This window comes from Larimichthys crocea, chromosome VI (genome assembly GCF_000972845.2).
Source record: "Larimichthys crocea isolate SSNF chromosome VI, L_crocea_2.0, whole genome shotgun sequence".
Classification (NCBI taxonomy): Eukaryota; Metazoa; Chordata; class Actinopteri; family Sciaenidae; genus Larimichthys; species Larimichthys crocea.
This window is the reverse complement of record NC_040016.1, coordinates 18692464-18715537: the sequence shown is the minus strand read 5'-3', so window position 1 is coordinate 18715537 and position 23074 is coordinate 18692464. Positions and strand designations below refer to the sequence as shown.

The following is a 23074-nucleotide window of genomic DNA, read 5'->3' as shown; positions in this document are numbered from 1 at the left end:
TGTTGCAGCTAAGTAATATAATCATAACAAACATGTGTACAACTGTCATATTTATGATATGTGTGGTATTGCACTGCGAAATCACAAAATTAGCCGTTTCTAATCAACACCATGCTTTAACTTTTTGTCTTTTAAAAAGATCAGAAACTAACTATGAATTTCAAATGCTGTGACAGTTCAGTGTGATCAGAAAGGATGTTAAAGTGCTGTTGTTGTTGTGAAATGTTTCTATTATTATTGGTTGAAAGCAGCCAGAACATAAGGAAAACAAAAAAATCGAATCAGATCAAACAAACATTTGTCTACATCCAAGAAAAGCGTCTTATCAAGGCTGACCTGGCTGAAAGGTCAGCATTAAAACCTTGTAACCGTGTCACGTAAAGAAAGAAGAAAAAAAAAAGAGAGAACAAGTTGTTTAATTACTTCCCAGAAAACACTGGACAAACAAACTGCAACAATATGCAGAAAATTTAGATCCTCATCTTGGAAATTTACAGAGTGCTGGTTTGTATATAAGTGGATTATATATATTATACATGTACATATATTTATACTCAGCTTATAATAGCTATATAATATATATTGAGTCAGCAGCAACCGGTTTATGGGAAACCTTATGAGGTGGCACTGACTGTGTGTGTGTGTGTGTGTGCGTGTGTGTGTGTGTGTGTGTGTGTTAGCATGCATCTCTGCATTTAGCTGACTTCATTTCATGATTTCGTGTGGTTGCTGCTGCGTTTTGATTCTCCTGTTCAGCTTGCTAAGATTTCAGTTGTGGCTTTGTTTATGTGTCAGAATGATTTGAATCTGCATTTATGTCATATAGTATTTTACCCGACACAATCATTATTAGTTGCTAGACAGCATAGAGGTGACCATGAAACTGACAAGTGGTATAACCAACGTCATGTTCAGAAATGTTGATGTAACTAATGCTTTAGGATTACTAATCCGGTGTATAATAAGATATGTATGTTACTACTGCTGTGTGTTGTCATGCTTTTCTGTTGAGACATAATCATAAGTCATAATCATGTGAGTTACAAGATCCAGTGGAGGCTTCATATCAGGAAGTGTCCACTGTAAACTTAAAGGAAGAAGTCAGTGACATGTCTCGCCCTGCTTATTCTGATCAAACTGCTTCCTTCCTTCAGCCCTTACCAAGAACCAGTGTCCCTCTCCAGGTACCATTCAAACAAAACTGGGCCAAATCTGAGTCAGTCAAATCTTATCGTTTATGTATCACTGTGTGGATTGCTGAGTAACAGTCAGCAGTATGTCACCGGCTCTGCTGGAGGTGCAGGCGATCATATGGTTAATGTGGTGAGGATGTCTTTTTGTTCTCTCTCTCTCTCTCTCTCTCTCTCTCCCACTACTTCAACTCCTGAATTAAGTTTCTGACGTCGTCATTAACCAGTATACAGAATTTTAAGTCAGCACATTACCTGAAACCTGTCTGCTGGTATCATAGCCAGTTGATACAGCCCCCTGTAGGAACATGAATCACAGTGGAACATCAGATTACAGCTGCACGATGTACTGTAGTTCTGCTTTTTTACATTTCCTCCTCTCTTCTTGTGTGCATTTTAGTGTTTCTGCATGGTGTATGCCGCTGTCTCCTTTATAGGAAATAGATGTGTCTTTGCAAATACATTCACCACATTCTTTCACTTTCGCTCAGGCAAGCCCGTCGGACTGTATCTGTTTGTATTTTTGTGAGTATGTTGCATTAAATCCCCCACAGATCTGTTTCTGTTATTGTCTATGTCGAGTGGTCGTTGTTATAAAGACAGAAGTAACAGTGTGTCAGAGGTGTCTAAATATGACCTAAATAAGACGTGTAAGAAATGCATCCCTGTGGCCATTACGGAAGGGTGATACTGTTGACACACTGCATGCCACATGACATTTGGGTGGGTCGATGTCCATCATGAGGATTGTGTAAAACGGAAAACATTCTTCAAGTGTTTCCTGTGAGTGACCTACAGAGACCCCTCTGGAATTCAGATGAATTTTTCACAATGAAGTCATTTGGCTTCCTGCCAGTTCACCTGTCATAGCAAAAGTGAGCTATCGCCTGGATGGCATATTACTTACATCTTCCTGTAGAATAACTGCACCCTATTACAAATATGTGGTAGATCCCAATCTTTCAATGTAACTGTGATAGAAAAAGGTCATATTTAAATCATCTAGCGTGCAGAATCTTGAATGAGAACTTGAATGTCTATTAGGAAAGATAAGCAGAGACTTCCTCAGAAATCATTTCTACAGAAATGAGCAAGCAACATGAGATTAATGAATTGCCGTGCCCTGAAACTAAAGTAGCCCCGTCCTGCTGAGCAAGCGCCTTTTTTGGGAGGAGACGAAACGCAGAAATTCCCTCCGCACACAGGGTCTCTGACATTATTCATAATGTAAGATTAAATTAGTTTCAACCAGTGATAGATACACTCCAGTGTGATGCTTCCAAAAGTTTAACGCTTCATTCTCCAAGTGCAAGTGCGTAAGCACACGCACGCATATGGCCCTTCGCAAATGGTGTTAACCGCATTTATGTAAGCACTTTGTGACAGCTCATGTTTTTCCATCGTGTTCAGCCATCTGAGTGCTGAATTAGTGAAAGTAAAAAATAACAGTTTCTCAGTGTAATTTGAATGATGATTCATAGTTTCATTGTTTTGTTTTTTTTATTCTATACATTTGGTTCCCTTATCTGCTGATGTTCCGATATGAAGCCGCTTAGAACAAAAACTGAGGGCTGCAGAGCCATCACTTGTCTGAACTCTGTGTTGCTCTGTCTAAGGCATTTGATACTGCTGAATATAACATTTTGTTATAGGTCCGGTGTGTAAGATTTAGGGGGAACGAATGGTAGAAATTGACTACAACATGTTTTTATTTGTGTATAATCTCCTGAAATCAAGTTCAAGTTCAAGCTTTTATATCTACAGGCACCTCAAGTCCTCCTCCATGGTGACCATCATATTTCTACAGTCACCCAGAACAGACAAACCAAACAGCTAATAGCCATTGAGCCAGTGTTTGGCTCCAGATAGGGCCTTTCCTGTTTGTTTGTTTGTTTTTCAAACCCCAGGTGTCCCACAAGGATCAATATCAGGTCCCCTGCTATTTTAACTCACAACAACATTTTTATGCTAATCATAATCAGTCTTTTGTCTCCGCTAAAAATCACACTTTCTCACACAAAGAGACAGAATGTGGTTAGATAGCAGATTGAATCTCTCGTTCTTATACAGACACAGAGCGCATTTCTACCATGCTATCTATTTTAGATTAAGGCAATATCCGTTTATGTTCATTTTGTTTCCATTACCACAAATTATGACTTTGAGTTATATGAAAAAAAGGTTTGGTTGCACTAACGCTGCACTGACATCCAGAAAAGCTTTAGCATATCTGCATACCTCTTTTCATCCTTAAGGCCTTGCTGTCATAGGAGAAGTTAAAAGGTCAAAAGTCTCTCATAACAACTCTGGAATGTGCCTTCTTAACAAAATATGAATACATCATTAGATGAGCAAGCATTGAGGTTATTTTAGGATGTGATGAAGACTAGATTACAGAATTTGTATACATCAAAAATAGTAACATATTCCTGGAAGAAAATATGACTTATTTTCAAATAAGGTTACATCAGGATAACTAATGACGTCCAGACAACAGTTTTCATTTGAAAACAGATTACAAAAAACACTCACCGTCCATAACATCCTCATGGATGTGCTGAGTGAGCCCTCAAAAGTGACTAAATCATATATTCTCAACAAAATTCTAGTGAATGAGATACCAAACATCATTACTAACGTGAAATAAATTACTCTTTAGCACCCTCTGCAGTCCATGTTTATGTACCCACATACATACACTCCCACATTTCTTATAGGTCTGTAACTCTTTCTATTAAACATTTATGTATAAACAGTGGGGAGGGGGGGTTGGAGCATCAGCCTGCTGTCTCCGGACACTTGCCCAGTGTGCTGATGCAGCGTTGCCTGGTGTGATGTGGGGAGCTTGTGGGGAGGGGAGGAGGTTTTTGTTGCACAACATTTTCCAATGTACACAGCACAAGACTCAGGGATTAATAAAGTACTTCTAATCTAATCTAATTTATGCTGGGCAACACTGGCATTTTGAAAACCGTTGCACGGGAAGTCATTCCCAGTGATTGTCTCTGCATGGTGCACAGTTTGTGGATGGCTAATCCAAGTTCAAGTCAAAGTTCTTTCACGTAAGAGAGAGAGGGGGGGAAAGTTACATTTATGCAAGGGAATTTTTTTTCTGAGTCATGTCAAGTATATATGAGTGACCCCGTCTGTGAGATATGGCGTCAAAATGTATCTATGACTATTGCATTAGAGTAACGCATATCACTCTCATCATATTGTTCAGTTTTGTGCCTTTATCCACTAAACTAGTACAGATATGGATATAGAACTTAAAATACTGTACATGCAGTTCAGTACAGAGTACAGGTGTTCAAAAGAAAACCGAGAGCAGTGATTGACATTACATAATTCCATGCATTCACAATAAAAGAGGAAATAGTGTAATTCAGATGGAAATGAAATTGAAGGGACTCCATAGCGTCATCAAACTCTGAGGTCTATTAAACCACAAACGCTGAGTTTGATGACGTCTGGGACTTCTATTTTAAGATAACAATGAAGTCATCTACTCTTGATTCTTGTTAGTATTACTAATTCTGTCTGTCGGGGTGCTGTTTATTTCTTCGATTGTTTAGATCTCCATCAGCTACAGTAGCTACTCTTCCTATTTTAATACTTCAGTAACAGAAAAAAACAAAACATCAATCCACACCTGTAACTTTCATAAAGAGTCGAGACAGAACACAACCACAAACACTTAACTTGTGTGAAACTTGTAATAGGTTGTACACTAGGTCGATACGAGGACAGAAATCACGTTGCTGCTCATCCGCTGAATCACAAACAAAAGGGTGATAATGTATCTCGACATACATTCTTAGGAACAGGAAAGAGAAACAAAAAAGTCATATGATATTCTACACTATTCCTTCGAGAGATCTCAAGGAACAGGAATAGAAACTGACACCCTCATGGGTGATGAATGAGGATGTCTTCCTTAAGCAAATGATAAATGTTACTTCTTTAGTATTAGTGGGCGATTCCTAGTTAAGTTATTAGGAAGTAAGGAACTCAGAACTATATTTCTTAACTCAAATTAAGTTAACCAACCATCGTATTCCTGCTGCTGCTGCTGATGTTTGACTTTGAATCGACTTAAAGCGATGATATTTGTTTTGTTTTAGATGCTAAGTGATGCAGAGTATGAGTAGACATTGTGTCTTTGTGTTAGAAGGAAACATTCAAAGTTTGCAGGTTCGAGTGTTTATTTTTTATTAATGTAAAAAAAACAACAACTACGTTCAGACAGTTACAGTAGAAACAGACATGCGATATAGAGTAAACACTTTCTTTTGATAAATATAAATATTTGAAAACTTTATTATTATTAAATATTGTATCTAAAAAACATCCACGTGCTAGTGGCTAAAACACACAATAAGTTAATTCAAGTACAAAAATAGAGAAATGCACAATGGCACAGAGGTTTCGAACCTTCACTGTGCTTTCAAGAGTCACATCTTTAGCCTGGGCGCTTTTGGACTGCGGTGTTGATTTTGCTCGATTATCTGAGGGAATTCTGGCCGAGTCCCTCCAGCCACTCCAGCACAGTGTCCAGTTCTCCCATGGCCTTTTGTGCCGCCTGGTTTGTTTCCAGCTGCTCAGAGAGAAAGAAAGGAGAAAACGGAGGGGATTTAATGATGTGCATAACTGTAGAGAAACAATGTTTGCTTTGTGCTTCTGTAAAGAACGTGTAACAATATGTGTCTTTAACCCTCAGCACCTTGGCAAAAGTTAATCATCTTTCTTAGCATTTGTTAAAAGAATTTTCAAATGACCTTGCAATTAGGAAGACTGGATTCGAAATATCAAAGGTTACGCTGAATTTATTGTTCTTGCACAAGAAGGAGCGTTTAACCGTGAACAAAGAAAAAGGCTCTTAGAAAAGCCTTGACCATTATATATGCTCTAAAACGGGCTGTCTCGGACACCTCCCCATAGATACAGATAGCATCATAACAGTTTTCTTAATCAGTAGTCAGCAGAATATCGCTTTGTTTAAAGGAAGCCTCCCTGACCTTATACATACAGCTGACCTTTATCTGTCCCTGCCAGCCTCTGCAAAAACGCAAATAAAGGGAAGTGCTCACAAGACATATAAGAAATAGAAGCACGTGCACACATTATATGATTTAAAAACATCTGAACCTCAGAATAATCCTAATTTTATAACATTATTTTTATAACATTAATGACCTTCAGACAGCTGTTCAGTAGACCACAGAACTGAATATGTATCTTATCTATATGAATTATAATGAATTATATGGCATTCAGTGACTCCTGTGTAAGTGATTCATGATATACGTAACATAATAAAATATGCCAAATATAATGTTTGTGAATCAACTTCTAAAAAGACAACCCAAATATCATTTTAAAAAGCGATCCAGCACCCTCTGCAGTCCACTGTGAGGGTGTGAAGATATGTTTATGTTCAGTGAATGACTTTTTCTGTGCGCTATACATACCCTGATAAACTCGGCGTGCAGGGAGTCAACTGTTCTCTGTGTTTCCTCCGCACAGTGGCAGTGCTGAACACAGAAGAAAAAGCCACAATTATTTCTACAACTCTTACAAGCACATTTTCATTCATTGAACACTTGTTGTTTTGTCTTATCACTTACACATTTGTTTATTTCCTTTCTGATGCTGACAAAAGCGTTGGCCAGAGCGCTGGAGCAGCGTTGATCCTGTGGCTGAGCAGAGGCGTAGTTGCTGAACACTCTCTCGACGTAGAAACGCAGGACAAGACGTAGGAAACAGCACATCTGACCGTCCTGATGAGAGACACGGACAGGTCAGATTACAGCAACTCATATTTCAAACTCAGAAAATTCAGAGTAAAAGAACAAAACCAGCACTACGTTGTAAAGACTCACCTGAACATTTTTAATCAGAGATTTGGACACAATTTTCACTGCGACCTCGCCGTCTGCTGCTATCTGTAATGCAAATACCACAAAGAACAAATGAGAACAAGTTCCCATTCACTATCCAGGATACCTTCACTTAGACATTGTGCATTTTTGTGTGGTAAAGTGAACATCTGGCGCTGCATGCTTGGCTGGCAATGAGTGCAGTCGCATTTCTTTTTGTATATTTTCACTCATTCTTTTGAGAATGTGTCCGTCTGTGTATTAAACTCACCACATTTGATCGCATTGTGGAGTAATATTTGCGCAGCTCCTGTGTGTGAACGTTGACAGAGCAGCTGTCCAGATGCAGAGCGCGGCTCTCCACCAGTTCACCCAGACGGCTGAGCAGGAGGAGCAGGCAGAGCGAGTGGCCGAGCAGCATCTTCATCATCTCTTGATGTCTGGTGGGAGAGCTGACAGAAACACACACAAAAACAAAAAAACACACAGATACTTAAATTCTAATGTTTTACAGACAATTAGAAAATAAATAGAAAGGCAGTATATCTGCAAAATGTTGTTTTTGGCTAAATAAATCACATAATATGAAGTGATGAAGCATTCACATAACCAGTATGCATTTAGAGCACATTAAAATAGCATAGGGCGAACAGCCCTTGTGATGTTCAGGTACCATCACCCACCGCAGTGTCCCTGACCAGCATCACCTGTGCTCAGACTCACCTGTGTGTCTGTGTGTGTTCCTCAGAGGATGAGTCCTGGGAAAGATGTGCCTCTGTGTCTCCATGCAGGCTCCTCTTATAGTGAACCGAGGGGGATTTTTCCCGGGTATTGCACAGCTCACGAAGCCACATACACAAGCATGCACCTCTACCTGTACATGCACACGCACAAAAAATGTGTTTACAGGAGGAGGAAGTTGGCTACAATTAGAGGAAACTAACAGATTGGAGAAGAGGACAAAAAATAATGTCATATTTGCTCCTCCCTGATGAGTGGTGTCATTCCAGAGCGACGTCTTCCCTCGCAGTGATCTGCTGTGTAATTATTTTCATAGCTCGTCATTGTCATTGCTCCGCAAGGTTAATTTACTCAATTTGATTTTCCTTGTTAGAAAGTACTCATTACATCATTTGGTTAATTATGTATTTAACATGTTAATCTATTGTTTGAGGGTGAAAGGTGTATGTATTTGTTTTTGGGGTTCTCATAGACTTATTATCTGCTTTCAAATTTATATAACTGTGCATGCATATACTGGAAGTATCAGCCTCAGGAGTTTTCAGACATACCCCTCCTCGCTTTCCTCAAGAAGCACTTTCTCTGACGGTGACTTCACTCCTGTCAGACGAGTCCTGATTGGAAACACCTACCTGGCCTGCTTTCCTGCTTGTCTGGTCAGGTTCACTTTTGAAAATTTACTCGCAGTGGAAAGAATCGGAAGCAGGGAAGTCCAAACGGAAACAGGACAAACCTGTCGTTGAGGAGAAATCAGTCAATCAATAGCATCTATAGGAACTGTAATAACCGGAATGAAGGAAGTGCTGAATTTCCAAATTTCCCTCTAGGAGTATACATGTAGAGACAGATGACAGCGCTTCCCAGCTCAGACATGCTTAGTGCTTGTTTCTACCCACTAGAGGTCATCACGAAGCTTTCTGACCGCAGAAAAACTGAAAAAACTGATCAAAGTCTCTGTGGTGAATGTGTGACCTAGTTCTCGTAGATATTTCTGTTCATTTAATACACGTTCACTGCTTTAACACAAAACGCATGTTACATCGAGTTACACCCGCTTTTATACAAGCTGCATCTCTACTGTCTCAAAAGTAACAGAAACGTTACAATAATCATGAGTTATGAGGTTCTGACCCACATAAACTGATCTTATTTCTTTTGATTATTATTATTTATTTGTTTCTGCTATTTTTGATTGAGCAGATTGGAGGAGCTTACGGTAATACAAAGGTTTTGATTGCACCTGTTTGATTATATGTGACAAATATATTGGATTTAGTGAATCTGCTATTCTTCTTTGTGTCACCTTTCTTTTGAAAGGAACGGGTATCCCTGAAGTATTGTAAATGAAGTGTAGATACAAAAGCCTCGGTAGCAAAAGAAAAGAAAACATTCACACTTCAGCCTTCCTCAGCTTTGTGATGTGTAGCACCAGCGACCACTTATGAAGAATTACCGGTGGATTACGAGTTAGTAGTAGAAAAAAAATCGAATTAGTAATTGAAATTAAATTAAGCATCAAACGTGATCCGATGATCGAAGAAAATGTTTTATTTTCTATTATTTGTACAAAGCTTCTTTATACAGAAGAATAATATACAGAAGACTGAGAATAAAAAGAATAAAATGACATTTTTACATGGAGTACCTTGAAAAGCACAGGCACATTTGGGACAGTTTCAACTACATGGTAGTTATGTTTTAAATCTGCTCTTCTGACATCCACTGCAGGTCTGTTTCTTGTCCTTGGTGGCAGCTCTACTCATCTGCTAGTGAACATAACTACCCTCCATGTCTGTAGCATGTCTGTCAATGTACCTGTATTTTCAGGCTTTACTCATTTTTCTGCATCGTGATTTAATAAACAAAAAATGACTGTAACTCCTACAAAAACCTATCTCTAAATGTCGGTATATCCACTCTTTGTAGAGTCATAGTTCAACGTTCAGACTCTTAAATCTGGCAACAATCAAACTTAAACTTCAAAAGCTTTTCTTTTTTTTTTTAAATTTAAAGCTTTACAGTTTTTATTTCCATTTATTTGGAGCTCCACGGTCGATATACCTTTACTCCTCTGAGCTTGTTTTACCTTTAGTAAAGTATGTGCTGTGTGTATTTGTCTATGTGTGTGTGTGTGCATGTGTGTGTTTGCATATTATGTGTGTGTGTGTGTGTGTGTGTGTGTGTGTGTGTGTGTGCATGCCCCAGGGCCTCTAAACACAATTCTCCTAAAAGACAATAGAGCGGAGGTGTCGGAAGCACATGATGACATCCAGAGGGATGGGTGGGTTCAGGTGATTTCCATCCAAGCGCAGGTACCTGACGCAACAGAGTTAATGTCAACAATGACTGACAGAATTATTTTGTTCCTATTTATGGATGTCACAATATGTTACAATACCAGTTTGAATTGTTGAGCGCCAAGTTGTGACACAATGTGACGTACCTTAGTTTGGGTGCCAGGCTGTCATCGCTCAGTGATTCATGCAGGCCGACTGGGCAGAGTACGGTGCCGTTGATGCCTGCCAGGAAGACACAGTCATGAATAAAAAAGCCTAATAAATAGGATTACTTGTGTATAACACTAATCAATTGTACTTGATGGATGTTTTAGTGCTTTTTTAAACAGACTCCAAAGTACTTTGCAACAAGGAGGAAGATTAAAAGACGTAAATCAGTCAAGCAGATAAATTGATTGTCAGTGGCAGCAGTGGAATAAAACATAAATTACAAATTAGACAACAACCAGAGATTAATAAAAGTCAGTTATCATGCAAACAGCTCACATTAGGATTCACCGCTAAAGGATGATTTAAAGCATGTTATTATTTCTGCACTATCTATGCAAAGCCTTGAAAGAAAGCAATCAGAGACATTTTCATAAAGGAAAGATTATCTTGGCACTGGTGTCCATCTTCAAGATAGCCTGACTACCTCCCGAATGATTCATGAAATAACTTTTAACTTAAATGGAATGGCATTCTAAAAACAAGCAAAGTTCTTGTTCAACAAACATGTCAAGAGCATGTCCGTAATCGTCAAGCTCCTCCGCTCCAGGTATGAGTACAGCTGAGTTTATAGATAAAGTAAATAAGATAGGATTAGGCAAATACAGAAGGTTAAAGCTGCATTGATTTTTTTTTTTTTGGCCACTGGGAGGCAGAGGAACTCAGAAACAGCACTTACATAAGAGTTTTTTGGGGTAACAAGTCAGCAAATACTTGCATTTTGAGTCATTTTTCTGGCCATATGTTCAACTTCATAGTCATTAGCCAACATTTTGCTTGACGCAGGTGTTTAGGGAGCGAGCCAAACAACACATTTTGCTTTCACAAGCTAAAAGAGGACAAAACTCTTTCACAGCTGATTCTCTGTCTCCCCCTGCCATCCCTCTGAGTGAAATATTGATGCGTGAAGTTAAGATATATAATGAGATTTATGGGACAATTAAGTCAACTGACTCATAAAAACAATTAGAGATGCAAAAATATTTGCTCATTATAAACAATAAAGAAGTAATAAGAGTTAACTTAAACTCAAAATTAGACTGATATCATGTTTTAAAGCCCCTACATACCTTTGCTCCACCCACAGAGGAGTTGGTGTTTTCACTTAATCTACCTGATTTGACTTTTTACTCAGGATTGTCTTGTACAGATTGTGCTTGATCAAGATCTCCCCTGTTAGCTTTGTTTCACCTTGGACAGGACAGTTCAACTTACACCTTTATTATTGGGTTAACTCGTGGAGTTTGGTAATTCTATCATAAACCTGAGCAGAGGTGTAGTCAGAAATAATGGAAATAAATGTACAATATTACAACATTAAAGCTGCATTATTTTTTGGGCCACTCGGGGGCAGCAGAGCAAGCCGTTAAACACAATATTGACATATTATTACTTTTCACAGATGTTATGGCAAGCAACTGCCTATTTACACATGCAGCAGACACAAAGCGACATTAGCATTCATTTAGGGTTGAGTTTTTATGTTCACCTGACAAATGTCTAATGTCTAATATTAGCTGGAAATGAGGCAAGGGTGTAAATCAAAACAGCAAAGGTTTCGTCACTACGAGCTTTTTGCACTGATTCGTGCATTTTTAAGTACACTAAATGCTTCGTAAATATCCGTGTTTTTGCCATGTGTTATCTAATATTTCTGCTCTCATAAATCCTAGAAGCTGGTGCTGATTGCTGCTCCGACAACTTACTCTCGATGCTGTTGTGGTTGAGGTGCAGCTGCTCCAGGTGACCGTTGAACAGAGGAATAGAAGCGAGCTGGTTGTGGGACAGTTGCAGGTCCAGCAGGGTGGATATGTTGAACACAGCCTTAGGAACTCCTTTATCACTCAGCTGGTTGCGGTTCAGCCTCACAAACGCCAGATGAACGAAGTCTCTGAAGTAGTCTCTGAACAAGAGGACGAGAAGAACAACTGTAAATATTTAGATGTAACCGGGTACCATGCATGCAGTTTGTTTATGCACATGTGGTCATCAGCTATGTGACAACTGTGCGCTGTATACTTGCTTTGGGATGTCGTCTATATTGTTCCTGTCCAGGAAAAGCTGTATGATGTTATGGGGTACACCAGCAGGCATCTTTTTCAGGATATTGCGAGCCAGATTGAGCTGCATGAGGCTTCTCAGGTCTTTAAATGTGTTCTTTCCCAGGTCACTGTCACTCAACTGAAAGAAGGTCATGTCAAAACTCATGTTTGGTCAGGAAACTTCTCATGCCCAAACAGGAAAGGTATTTCAAACTGAGGTTTACCTGATTGTGGTACAAGTCAAGCAGAGTCAGATTCCCCATCTTGCTGAAGGCACCAGGGGGAATCTTAGAAATACGATTCCTAGCGAGTCTGAGCTGTTCTAGGCTTGCTGGGAGACCTGAAGGGACCTCTTTCAGCTGGTTACCCTGTGCATAGAGGTACAGCAGTGATGGGATCTTCTCAAACACCTGCACAGGAGATGGACACAGAAAACAAGTGTTTTTGATTGTTTTATGGCATTTTCAAAGCATCAGTATTAATCCAGAAAGCTTCCTTACCTGTTTGTTTATTCGATGAATGCGGTTATTAGCCAAGTTAACCCAGCGGACATCAGTGGCGTTGACGAACGCCTCTGGTGTCACCTCTGAGATGTAGTTGTTCTGCAGGTACAAGTAGTGGGTTCTTAATGGGATGACAGGGATCACACGGATGTTCCGGTTCTCGCAGTTGAGAGATTCTGGATAGCTCGGGGAGCAGAAACACTCTCTGGGGCAGTCAGGGAAGATGGAAGGTGGGCCAAGGATGGGTGGGGGGAAGTCCGTAGGCTCCACAGGCTCTGGCTGTGCTGGTGGTGCAGGAACCCGGGGGACAGAAGGCTTCCTGGTGGTGGCTGGGCGCCTGGTGGGCTTCTTTGGCCGATTTCTCTGGGTGAACACTGCCCCCATTAGGAGGAACAGAGCCAATGCAGAGAAGAGTCCCACGCCGGCCTTCATGGTCCTGTGGGAGCATGATACAGGTAGTTTGTACAGGTAAGAGAGAGATTTGGTTCCACACAATCAGATCAGCTCATCCGACTCATGCAGAAAGTTTAGTACCAGAGTTGCTCATTTTCCTGTTTCTTGCTCTTTGGGAGCTCAGGGCCACTCACAAGTGTGTTCAAGCAAACAAAGACAGTCGTCTCTGATTACAATGAAAACTTCAGTAAGCAACAGTGTGTATCTGCTGTTTGATTGTTCCTATTTTGAGAGGGGCTTTCAGGGTTGAACTGGCCAGTGCGGTAGTATGTAGACAAACATATATCAGGTTTCTTTTGGATCTAAGACTGTAAAACTGTTAAACCAATGTGCTGTCTGACCTTTTACCGAACCTTTATTTCAACATCAGATATTGCTGCTGTTATGTAAGTGTGAATTTTGTTCTTCATGACTTCAGTGTGTACTATAAGTAGGTGTGTGCACTAAGAGGGTTTTTCCAGGGTCTTTAATAGAGTAAGAATAGCATGTTAATGAATTGCTATGCATCGATGATTAAATGTCATAATATAAATTGATATGTTATTCCAGCTCAAACTGATGCAAGATGGAGGTCTGTGGCTTGGTTATATAAGGGGAAAGGAGGGAGCAAAAAAAAAGCAGGCAGTGATTTATTTAATTTGATTTAGTTGAAGAGGAGGAGGGGCAAATACTGATACAGGAAATTAGAACTTATGAGAGAGAGGGGAAAGGTTTGGATTTGGAACAAAGACTCTATTGTCAAAACTAGTCCGGGGGGAGAGTCGTGGAGGGAAAAACTGCAGGTCTGGAAGGTTAAGGTCTTTGACACAGGAGAGGCACAAAGGAAACTGGACTTAATCCCAATGAGCCTCTGATGGAGGCAACGTGTATCTTTTAAACCATGCTAAATGCAAAAATGTTGCAGAGTAGAGTATTAATTTTGTTATTTTAATGGTATCATCCAAGAGTTTGATTGTATTCGATTGCTTTTTAATACATGTCGAAAACAGAGGCGACTCAGCTCTTGTATGTGTACAGTGTAATGACGGCGATGCCCTTAGAGTGAGAGACTGCAACACACACACACACACACACACACACACACACGGACACAGATGTTTGACTTTGCGTCACAAGTATTTAATCCACTTGTTGTCTCTTAAATCTAAAGTTTCAGATTATTTCGAAAGGCTGTTTGTGTGCATTAGTTTTTTTTTTCCACTGCGCATTGTACTTCAGCAGCATAAGTCTGTTGTAAATAATTACCACACAGCTGTCAAAATATAATAATGCTGCAGCCCCAAATGCACCATTAGTTTCCGATCACTTTGCTCCAGTTATGCAGGCCAGTTTGATAAACATCACATATGAATCACAGGGCAGGAATGGGGCTCAGAGCCAGAATCTGTCCTGCCTGGAAAAACAAATCTGAACTTTTCTCTGACAGTGTTCCCTGGCACTGCCCTTCCTTTTCCCTCTCAGCCACCCAGAGCCTCCCAGCCCCTTGTTCAAAAAGCAGAACCAGTTCTGCTTCGCGCTGCTCTTGTCATGACTTGTGGTCTGGGAACCAAATAAAGTCTCAAAGGGGGCTGAATCATTGGTTATTTGTGACCTTGATATGCAAATCTGATCATCTGATATGAGAACTAAACGGTCACTGTAGTGCGTCTGCAGGTTGGGATGGCAAACCACGTCATCCTCCACTGACCCGATTCAGATGACTGTAATTCATGTATCCACAGCCATTATTAACCAGACTTTAGAATCAGAAATTATTGTGCCATTAATCCTCCTTTGACACGACACAAGGTCCATTTAGTAAATGTCCTGGAGCTTTTGATCATATTACAGCTGTGTAGAAGATTGCTCAGTTGTCATGGAAATTCAGAATCACAATTAAGGCCAAATTCTTGTTTCAAAGTCCCAGAACAGTTATTAAATGGACTTATTGGTGGGAATGTTTTCTCAGCTGCTGTTTCCAAGATCAACAATGCATTTTGAACGTCTACAATTTACTTCCCCTCATCTGAAACCACTCATTAAAAAATATTTACTTTCTCATGAGTGAAGATGTCGAGATGTTTTTGCAAGGCTTTGATATCTTTTTATTTGGTACTACTGCTGAAAAGTCCTCAGTCAACATCAGAGCTATAAATCCAGACTTCTGCTTATGTCCACGAGCAATAGGAGAACAGAAAAACCATAATACTCATTCACGAGTAGCTTTCCAACAAAGCTCTTTGTTACCACAAAGTCCTTCATGATGAACTCTCTCATTTCTGTTATTCCTTTCGACCGAAAATAGTCACCACTGTTTTGTAAGGCCACTAAATAAGCCCCGAAAAAAGAGCCACAACATGCACAGCAAAAGATTCAAATATCTGAAAATATCTGTGACTAATCAACACAATTACGAAACAATCTCCAACATCTCCATGTATCATGCTTTGAGAATGTTCTAAATACAGAAGTGCTGAAAACCCTCATCACCAGAAAATATTCTCTGTTAGTATTACAAGATCGTCAAAACATGCGGGTGGGGCCGCCCTGCAGTGGATGTGCAAAGATTGAATCTCTGCTACATCAATCTGGATGTGCGGGGAAGGAGCTGGAAGGTGCACGGATAAAAAAAAAACAACAACAAATGATTGATTTGAATTTAAAGTGAGAGTAGAAAAAGAAAACCCTTCAGACTTTGTCCTGATCATCAGCCAGCTCAACCGAGATCGATCATTGTTCTCCTTTTACATTTCACAGAGGGATTTTTTTAAAGGATCAACCCTCTTACACAACATGATTTAAGACAGCCTGTGATTTAATTTCCAGAATATTCCTCTTCAGTTTTATTTTGTTACAACACACATCCAGACATGTTATCCATCAGAATGTGTGATGATACGATGTTTTAAAGTACAACTTCACTGCCAAGTAAATAGAAATGTGTGCACTGCTTTGAAAATTACTTCTCATCTGATAAGCTGCAACAAAAACAAGATTTTTCTCTCCGCCAGCCAAAGTAAGAGTTTTCACAAGCGTGTCTGAAGCTCTTCGTGTTTTAACTGCAGCTCCTCACACACTGATGGAGACAAAATCAAATCAAGGTGAGTGTGCAGGAGGAAAGCAGCAGCAGCAGCAGCAGCAGCAGCAGCAGCAGCAGCGTGGTCAAAGCGTGCTGCGGGCAGCTCCCCGGAGGACAGAGTACCACTCTGTATGGCACGACGTTTCTATAGAAACGCACCAGCATGGCTCAGCTGTACCTATGCCAGGACCCACACACACACACACACAAACACACACGCTGCTCGTTCTGCCTTCACACACAAACACACACTCTCCAATTCCTATCTTATTGATAATGTCACATCTGAAACAGACCCCCCCCCCTGAAGACAGCAAATAAAGTTTCTTACCTGCCTCTGGTACCTGCCCTCTTTCGTCAAGTCACAAGTTTTGTGTCTTTTCTTCTTCTTTCTGCCTCTCTCACTCTTTTCCTTCCCCTCCCTCTCTCTCTCCCTCTCTCTTCCTCTGTCTCTCTCAGTTCCCAACCCTCCCCTCTCTCTCTCTCTCTCTCTCTCTCTCTCTCCTTTAGTGGACTCTGCTTGTTGGGTTTGTTCCTTGGCTTTTTCTTTTTTTCTCCCTCTGAAGGTCACAGTGGTTCTTTCTCCCCCTCTGCTCGGATCAGAGCCAGTGAGGTTTAATCTTAATTCCTTCTGCAAGACTGCGGGCTCTTTCATGTGTCTGAACTGTGTCATGGTTTGTTATTATTTTGTTCTGTTGCAGCTCATGAGAATGTTTGTCTCAAATAGACAAAAAAAAATAGAGGACGCACACGCATGTTTGCATATTTGTGTGTATGCACAAGCTTATGTTCTTGTATCAGATGGCTTTGAGAAATACTGTGAACACTGGACCTCTGTTAGGGAAGGCCCAGCTGTAATCTAGCGTCTCCCCTCTGTCTCCCACCCACCCCACTATTGTTTAGATGACTGCACTCGTATCCAGTCATGTGCTTTTCATTAGCAGCATCCCTCCTCTGACTCCATGGCATCTTTTCCGTAACGGTTAAATGTCCAGGAGGATTTTTTCCCTTCAGCATCAGTAAATTCGAGTCCAGCTGAGACACGGGGTGTTGCGGAGTTCTTCAGGAAATAGGCTGATGTGACACATTGATTAACAAAGTGTAGAGCCTCTACATGTGTGTGTGTGTGTGTGTTTGCTTATGTGTCACTGGGGGTTAGGTTTTGGACATGTGTTTGCTGCCCTGCATTCCTGCAGAGTGAGCTGCAGCCCAAGGATAATGAGGCGAACATATGTGAGGAACGGTTTCTAACACACATGTACACACATGTGCCTAATTTTCTCACTTTCTTTTTTCCCTTTTTTATAAATTCTCTCCTCTGCACTCCTGTCTGCTCTTCGCTCAGCCACCAGGTTTGGGATGTGGTGCTCAGCTGGGCCAAACATCTGGTCCAGACTGGCTCCACCAAAGAATAGATACTTCAACAAATAGCACACAAAGAGAAACGGGCAACTGGACAAATACGTCACTTTTTTGGGTTGGTTGCTTTTGCTTTTTCTTTTCTATGCTACTATTTGAAAGACAGTTTCAAGAATGTTATTTAATGACTCCTGTGATCAGCTATACTGACCTCATTTCTCTCCAAAGGTTTTTTTTTTTTTTTGTTGCTGTCTGCAGGGATGACATCATTGGAAATAGTCGCTCATTAATGGCAATGTCTCATGATTTGCTTTTTAATGTTTCATGTATCGTGTCCATAACGAAACGGTGAATTTAAAACAGCACAGTACATGTGAAAAAAGTTTAAATTGAATAAACTGGAAGTTAAAGCAAAAGTGATTCTCTAAACGAGGTGGTCCGCCACTAATTGTTGGTATCTGGCTACTGTTTGGCACTGTGCTGACACTAAATATGTGGCTGCTGTGTAGTGGTGACCATTTGATGCAAGAAAAATAATCCAGACAGACAATATAGTATGTTCCTGTGTCAGAAGAACACCAAGAATGACCTGTCTCTCTTTCACTTTAATAAATACATACTATTATTAGGACATGAGTATGGCAATTTATTCTATTATCCAGTCCAACAGATGGTCGACACATTATGAGAACATAATAGCAGGTTACACTAAAATAACCTGTAAGTTCTGCAACAGACATACATCATTTTCACAATGTAGACACAAATCATATTATATTTATTGTTCACGTTGTATTTTACCGTATGTAGCTAATCTTTGAGGATAAACTGTGTGGTCTGGTTTTGCACATGTGGCCTGTGAAATGCAGCGGTTTTGTCTGCAGCGCTCGGATACAGAGATTGTCAGATTGTTAGCACTCTGAAATCAACCCGTCGATACAAGAAGGGAGTTATATAAAGGGCAGAGAAGCTGCTTTCACGGCAGGAAATCTTTAAGCAGCAGCCCTCGCTGCTATTACATACTGCAGCAGCTGTTTTCCAAACAGATGGAGAGAGAGAGAGCAAGGCAGTCTCAGGCTCCAGCCCAAAATGACTTCGTTTGTATAATAATCTGAGAACTTTCCAGGAACGGCCTGTTCTGTCATCTACAGAGCGATTCGGACGTTTGAAGTGTTTGATTTAAAAGAGACGCGCATGAGTTTTAGCCAGAAATGTTCTCGGGGGAAATACTGCCAGAGAAATATTCATAATCTCCCCAACATTCGAAGACAACTTTCTGATGATTTGCACCGTTGCAACAAGATGATACAGCATCCTTTGCACACTGTAAGTTCTGCAGGCCGCACCCAGTTTCTCGTTACCAAAGCAAAGTCAAAATCCACAGCTTTGGACGCCCATCTTGGCAAATGTTAGCAGTCTTTCATAAAAATGTGCTTGCCCCCTCCTCAAAGGTTTTCTATGAATGTATTGTCCTCTAAGTAATTTTATGATTTCACTAAATTATTATTGTATAGATGATGAATAATCTTTGTTATTCAGTTAAACAGTGAAGGGTGTTCACTGGGTGAGAAATGCAAACAAACTTAACACATGTAGAAGTTCTCTTATCCGCTGTTTATTCTGTCCACCACCCAGAACTCTGAGAATGGGACACTGTCATACCACGACGTCAGTAGACAGATAGCTGGAAGGCCCTTTGTTTATCTGTGAAGTCAGATCCAAAAAAATATTTAAAATGAGTGTGTTTCTGTCAATCAAACAAATACCAGTGAATTATTACATCTCATTTGCAGAACATTCAAACCATGTGTCTTTTGTGCACGGTCATCACATCACTAAAGTGAAAATGTTATAACGCACACTTCATCAGCAAGTGTGGGTCCAAATGGCAGAGACCGATGAGGCTGAGAAGATTTACGTCATGCATGAAATCACATTACACGTGCTGTTAACTGAAAAACACTTTGAAAAATGTCTAGTAAGCATATTGTTTACCAAGTTACTAGAAGGAAGACATCTGGATACCGCTTCTTTCCAAAAGCCAAGCTCATCCATTGTACTTTAAATCAAACATTGTCCGGCCCAGCAGGCTGCAGCTCACACACTGTTTACACACAATCCGATGAACTGGTCAGCTCATTGTTTTACACAAAATTCTTGGAATATGTTACTCATTATCATATTTTCAGGATTAGAATTCATCAACATTGATTCAAAAATGACTTAAATCTGTTTTTATCCCTCTTTGGTATGCATCAGCGTAATAGGATGGTGTAACCAGGTTTAATCCACAGCTGGCTGCAGATGTGGATGCTTGAATGAACCTATCCTGTTTTGGCACTGTCTGCACTGTCATGTCAGAAACCTTCATGAGGCCAACTTGTCTGGTGAAATGATGGTTTGTTTAAACTAAGCTGAAGTTTTACATTCCTTTTAATAAAACACTGAGCACTTGTCAGTACTGGTCTTCATGTGCTTCTTGCATCGTGTACAGTTTTTTTATATTGTTTCTCCCCCAACATCATTTTGATTGGACCATGGTGGAGGAGATGCAGATAAGAACAAGTAAACAAGTCGGTGTGTAATACGTAATCTTGCAAAAATCAATCAATGACACCTTTGGCTGCACTCAGCATCCTGTTGCTTGAGCATCATCAAGTGACACAAACTGAATGCTGGATGTTGGAGAAAGATACAGTATTTTTTTTTATGTTCTTATATTTTGTCTGGCTCCATGATAACAGCCAACACCACGAAGCCACCAACGCCAGACCCACGCCATGCAGCCAAGCCAACATCCAAGCTCAGCTTTGGTTACAGTTAGCCAGTTGGCGGTGCCTGCTTTGCATCCTTCTTGGCTAAGTTATACACCACCCGCTTTGTACCGTTACTGAGATGAACATTGTCCGCTTTGGATTTTCCCAGAAAATCCACCACAGGCTTGGAAATTATTCCAATCCCAGTTTTTAAACTAACCTTAAATGTTACAAATTGGCAACAAAAAGTGATTCATACATAAAATCTTTCAGATTCTCACATATTGCACCTTTAATGTAGAGCATTATATACTGTACTCTAGCAAATACACACTTATCTTTTTGTATACAGTGACAAAGTCATAAGATTTTAAATAATGCTGATTTTAGACAGACGAACAGAAGCAGTCTTCTCATTTCTGGCTCGTAACTTATAGCCTTTGCAGACTTTCAGGTTATAATAGCTGTAACGTTTCACACAGTGATGGAGAAATACTAGTGGAAAAAGTGCTACCAAGAACTGGACATTTTGTTTTTGTTAACACAACCTATAACCCCACAAAATGTACTTACCTATTAGGCAAAAAATGTGTTGCCTATATTAAACTCTTGATATTGAGTACTGCTCTGACCACAGCTTCATGCAGACCTGACACTACTAATTTAAATTACTGAATTATGATTGGACAGTCACTGTTTTTAACAGTTACTGGGAGGTCAGGGTTTAGCAAACAGTCAACTGATTAAATAAGGGGGAGGGAATGTACCTAATAAGTTGCATACGTTTATAATTGACTTTTTTTCACTGTATACTAATTAGGGGACAGGAAATAGTGAAGATGTTTACACAGATGGATTCTTGGAAATGAAAAGGAAGCATGTCCATATGCTTCATAGTATGATAAATGGTTGTGGTGCAGCACATCAGTGTGTGTGTATGCGTGTGTCCATATTGTTTTGGGTAACCTGCATGTGTTTCACATATGAGGCCCTGTGTCAGTTAAATATGGACTCCATAAGTAGTCAAACTTTGTTCTCACACGCAACACACATAGTTCATACATTTGACGTCCAGTCTGCACTCCACACTCCCAACTTTAAACATTCTGACACCCCCACCTCTCTTTATGTTTAATCAGCAAGCTAATGAATGTGTCATCTGGGTAAGGAGAGTAGAAAAAAACACAAGTACTCGCTCTACTCTGAGTTATATTGCAGCTCTATATCAGCCGTGTACACGTGGTGCTGAGAAAAAGATCCAGTGGTGCACAGTGGAGGGTCTGTGGGAGAACCTCAGGAGATAGTGTCGTAAACAGTTCTTCTCAGCGTATGAAACTTTGTGGATTTAGGATTAAAAGTCGGCGTCTGTATCTCTCCACTGTCCACTCTCATGCTTATTGTCAAAACTAGACGAAGAGAGAACTCAGATAATAAAAGCTAGATCCCCAAATTGGGTTTATTGCTAATTGTTTTGGCTGAAGTCTGAAGAACAGAAGGTTCTGCGAAGATCATGTCTTAACTGCTGCCATGCATCGAAAAACTTCAGCCTTCTTTCGTTTGCGATCAAGAGTTTTTTTTTACTGCATTGCAAGTTGATGACTTTGTAAAAGAGAGGTAACTCTGCTCAGACCTGAAAGCAAATGAAAGACAGCAGAATCAGCATCTGTCTGTGCGTCTGACAGGGCTGGAGGTCTTTAGTCTTGCTTGTAAACAGGCCTGTAAATGAGACTAACGGCTTCCTCAGTGGTCGAGCCAAAACCACAACTACCATACGAGTCTGCCTTGGATTTAGAGATGATTTCTCCACCCAGCAACAAAACAGACCTTTCACACAGCTGGGAGGTCTAAATCTATTATTGCATGTGATGCATATGATTGTATGTATAATTACTCTTTTAGAGCCAGATGTAAATCAGCCTGTCAAGTCGTTTTGTTTGTTAAACTCTAAAAATACACAGGCTTGAATCAGGGCAATGACTCCTTAAGCATAATCCATAGAATATCACCTTGTCCTAAAGCCACTGGAAGACTTGACCTTGACCTACCTTTTACTGTAGATGAGCACCTATTTATCCAAAGTATTGCCACATCGGTTACAGAGTGAAAGTCACATGATAAGGTCATGGTGAGTGGAGCAGAAAAGAGTCGCCAAATCAGCAGCTTCAGCGGAGAGAGACTCCATGTGCAGAGAGGTGACAGTCAGCACTCAGCTAACACTCTGGTGCCTGGACTAGCAGTTTAAATATGCAATAAAATGCAATAAAATGAAGGGTTGCATCCTTATAGGGTTATGTATGGCACTATTGTATCCTGGTATAGTTAAAAAAATGCTTGTATTTACCTCAATTAATCACTGATTTAAAGCCTATATGATATCAGTCTCATTAAGCCAGAGTCAGTGTTTAGTTTGTCCATTCTGGGCTACTGTAGAAACAAGGTGGTGCAACATGGTGGTCACTGTGGAAGACCTCTATCTGTAGATATAAAGGACTCGTTCTAAGCATACTTATGATTATATGTTCTATTTCTGCATGTCTGCAGCAGAACCAGAGAGACTGAGTGGACTGGTCATGTTGTTCTTTGAGGATG

General features: G+C 40.2%; 2 protein-coding genes across 4 annotated transcripts; both read right to left on the bottom strand.

The window, feature by feature from the left end:
* Positions 1-5405: 5405 nt before the first annotated feature.
* On the bottom strand, positions 5406-8935 carry il19l (interleukin 19 like). 2 transcript variants are annotated; one of them, XM_019256659.2, is made up of 7 exons: positions 8443-8935; positions 7793-7943; positions 7341-7521; positions 7073-7135; positions 6818-6970; positions 6662-6724; positions 5406-5787 (listed from the first exon to the last, which is right to left on the bottom strand). In XM_019256659.2, exons 2-7 carry the CDS (start codon positions 7921-7923, stop codon positions 5695-5697), a joined length of 684 nt encoding a protein of 227 aa, XP_019112204.2. In that variant the 5' UTR covers positions 7924-7943; positions 8443-8935; the 3' UTR covers positions 5406-5694. The 2 variants fall into 2 exon arrangements, with proteins under 2 accessions (XP_019112204.2, XP_010737134.3); XM_010738832.3 differs by having other exon boundaries at positions 7793-8935.
* Positions 8936-9335: 400 nt separating this feature from the next.
* Positions 9336-16830, bottom strand: prelp (proline/arginine-rich end leucine-rich repeat protein). Of its 2 annotated transcripts, none has more exons than XM_010738827.3 (7): positions 16702-16830; positions 12857-13295; positions 12581-12766; positions 12338-12495; positions 12021-12217; positions 10254-10329; positions 9336-10126 (listed from the first exon to the last, which is right to left on the bottom strand). In XM_010738827.3, the coding sequence occupies exons 2-7, from the start codon at positions 13289-13291 to the stop codon at positions 10036-10038; spliced, it is 1143 nt and encodes a 380-aa protein (XP_010737129.3). In that variant the 5' UTR covers positions 13292-13295; positions 16702-16830; the 3' UTR covers positions 9336-10035. The 2 variants fall into 2 exon arrangements, with proteins under 2 accessions (XP_010737129.3, XP_019111850.2); XM_019256305.2 differs by having other exon boundaries at positions 16706-16821.
* Between the last annotated feature and the right edge of the window lie 6244 nt (positions 16831-23074).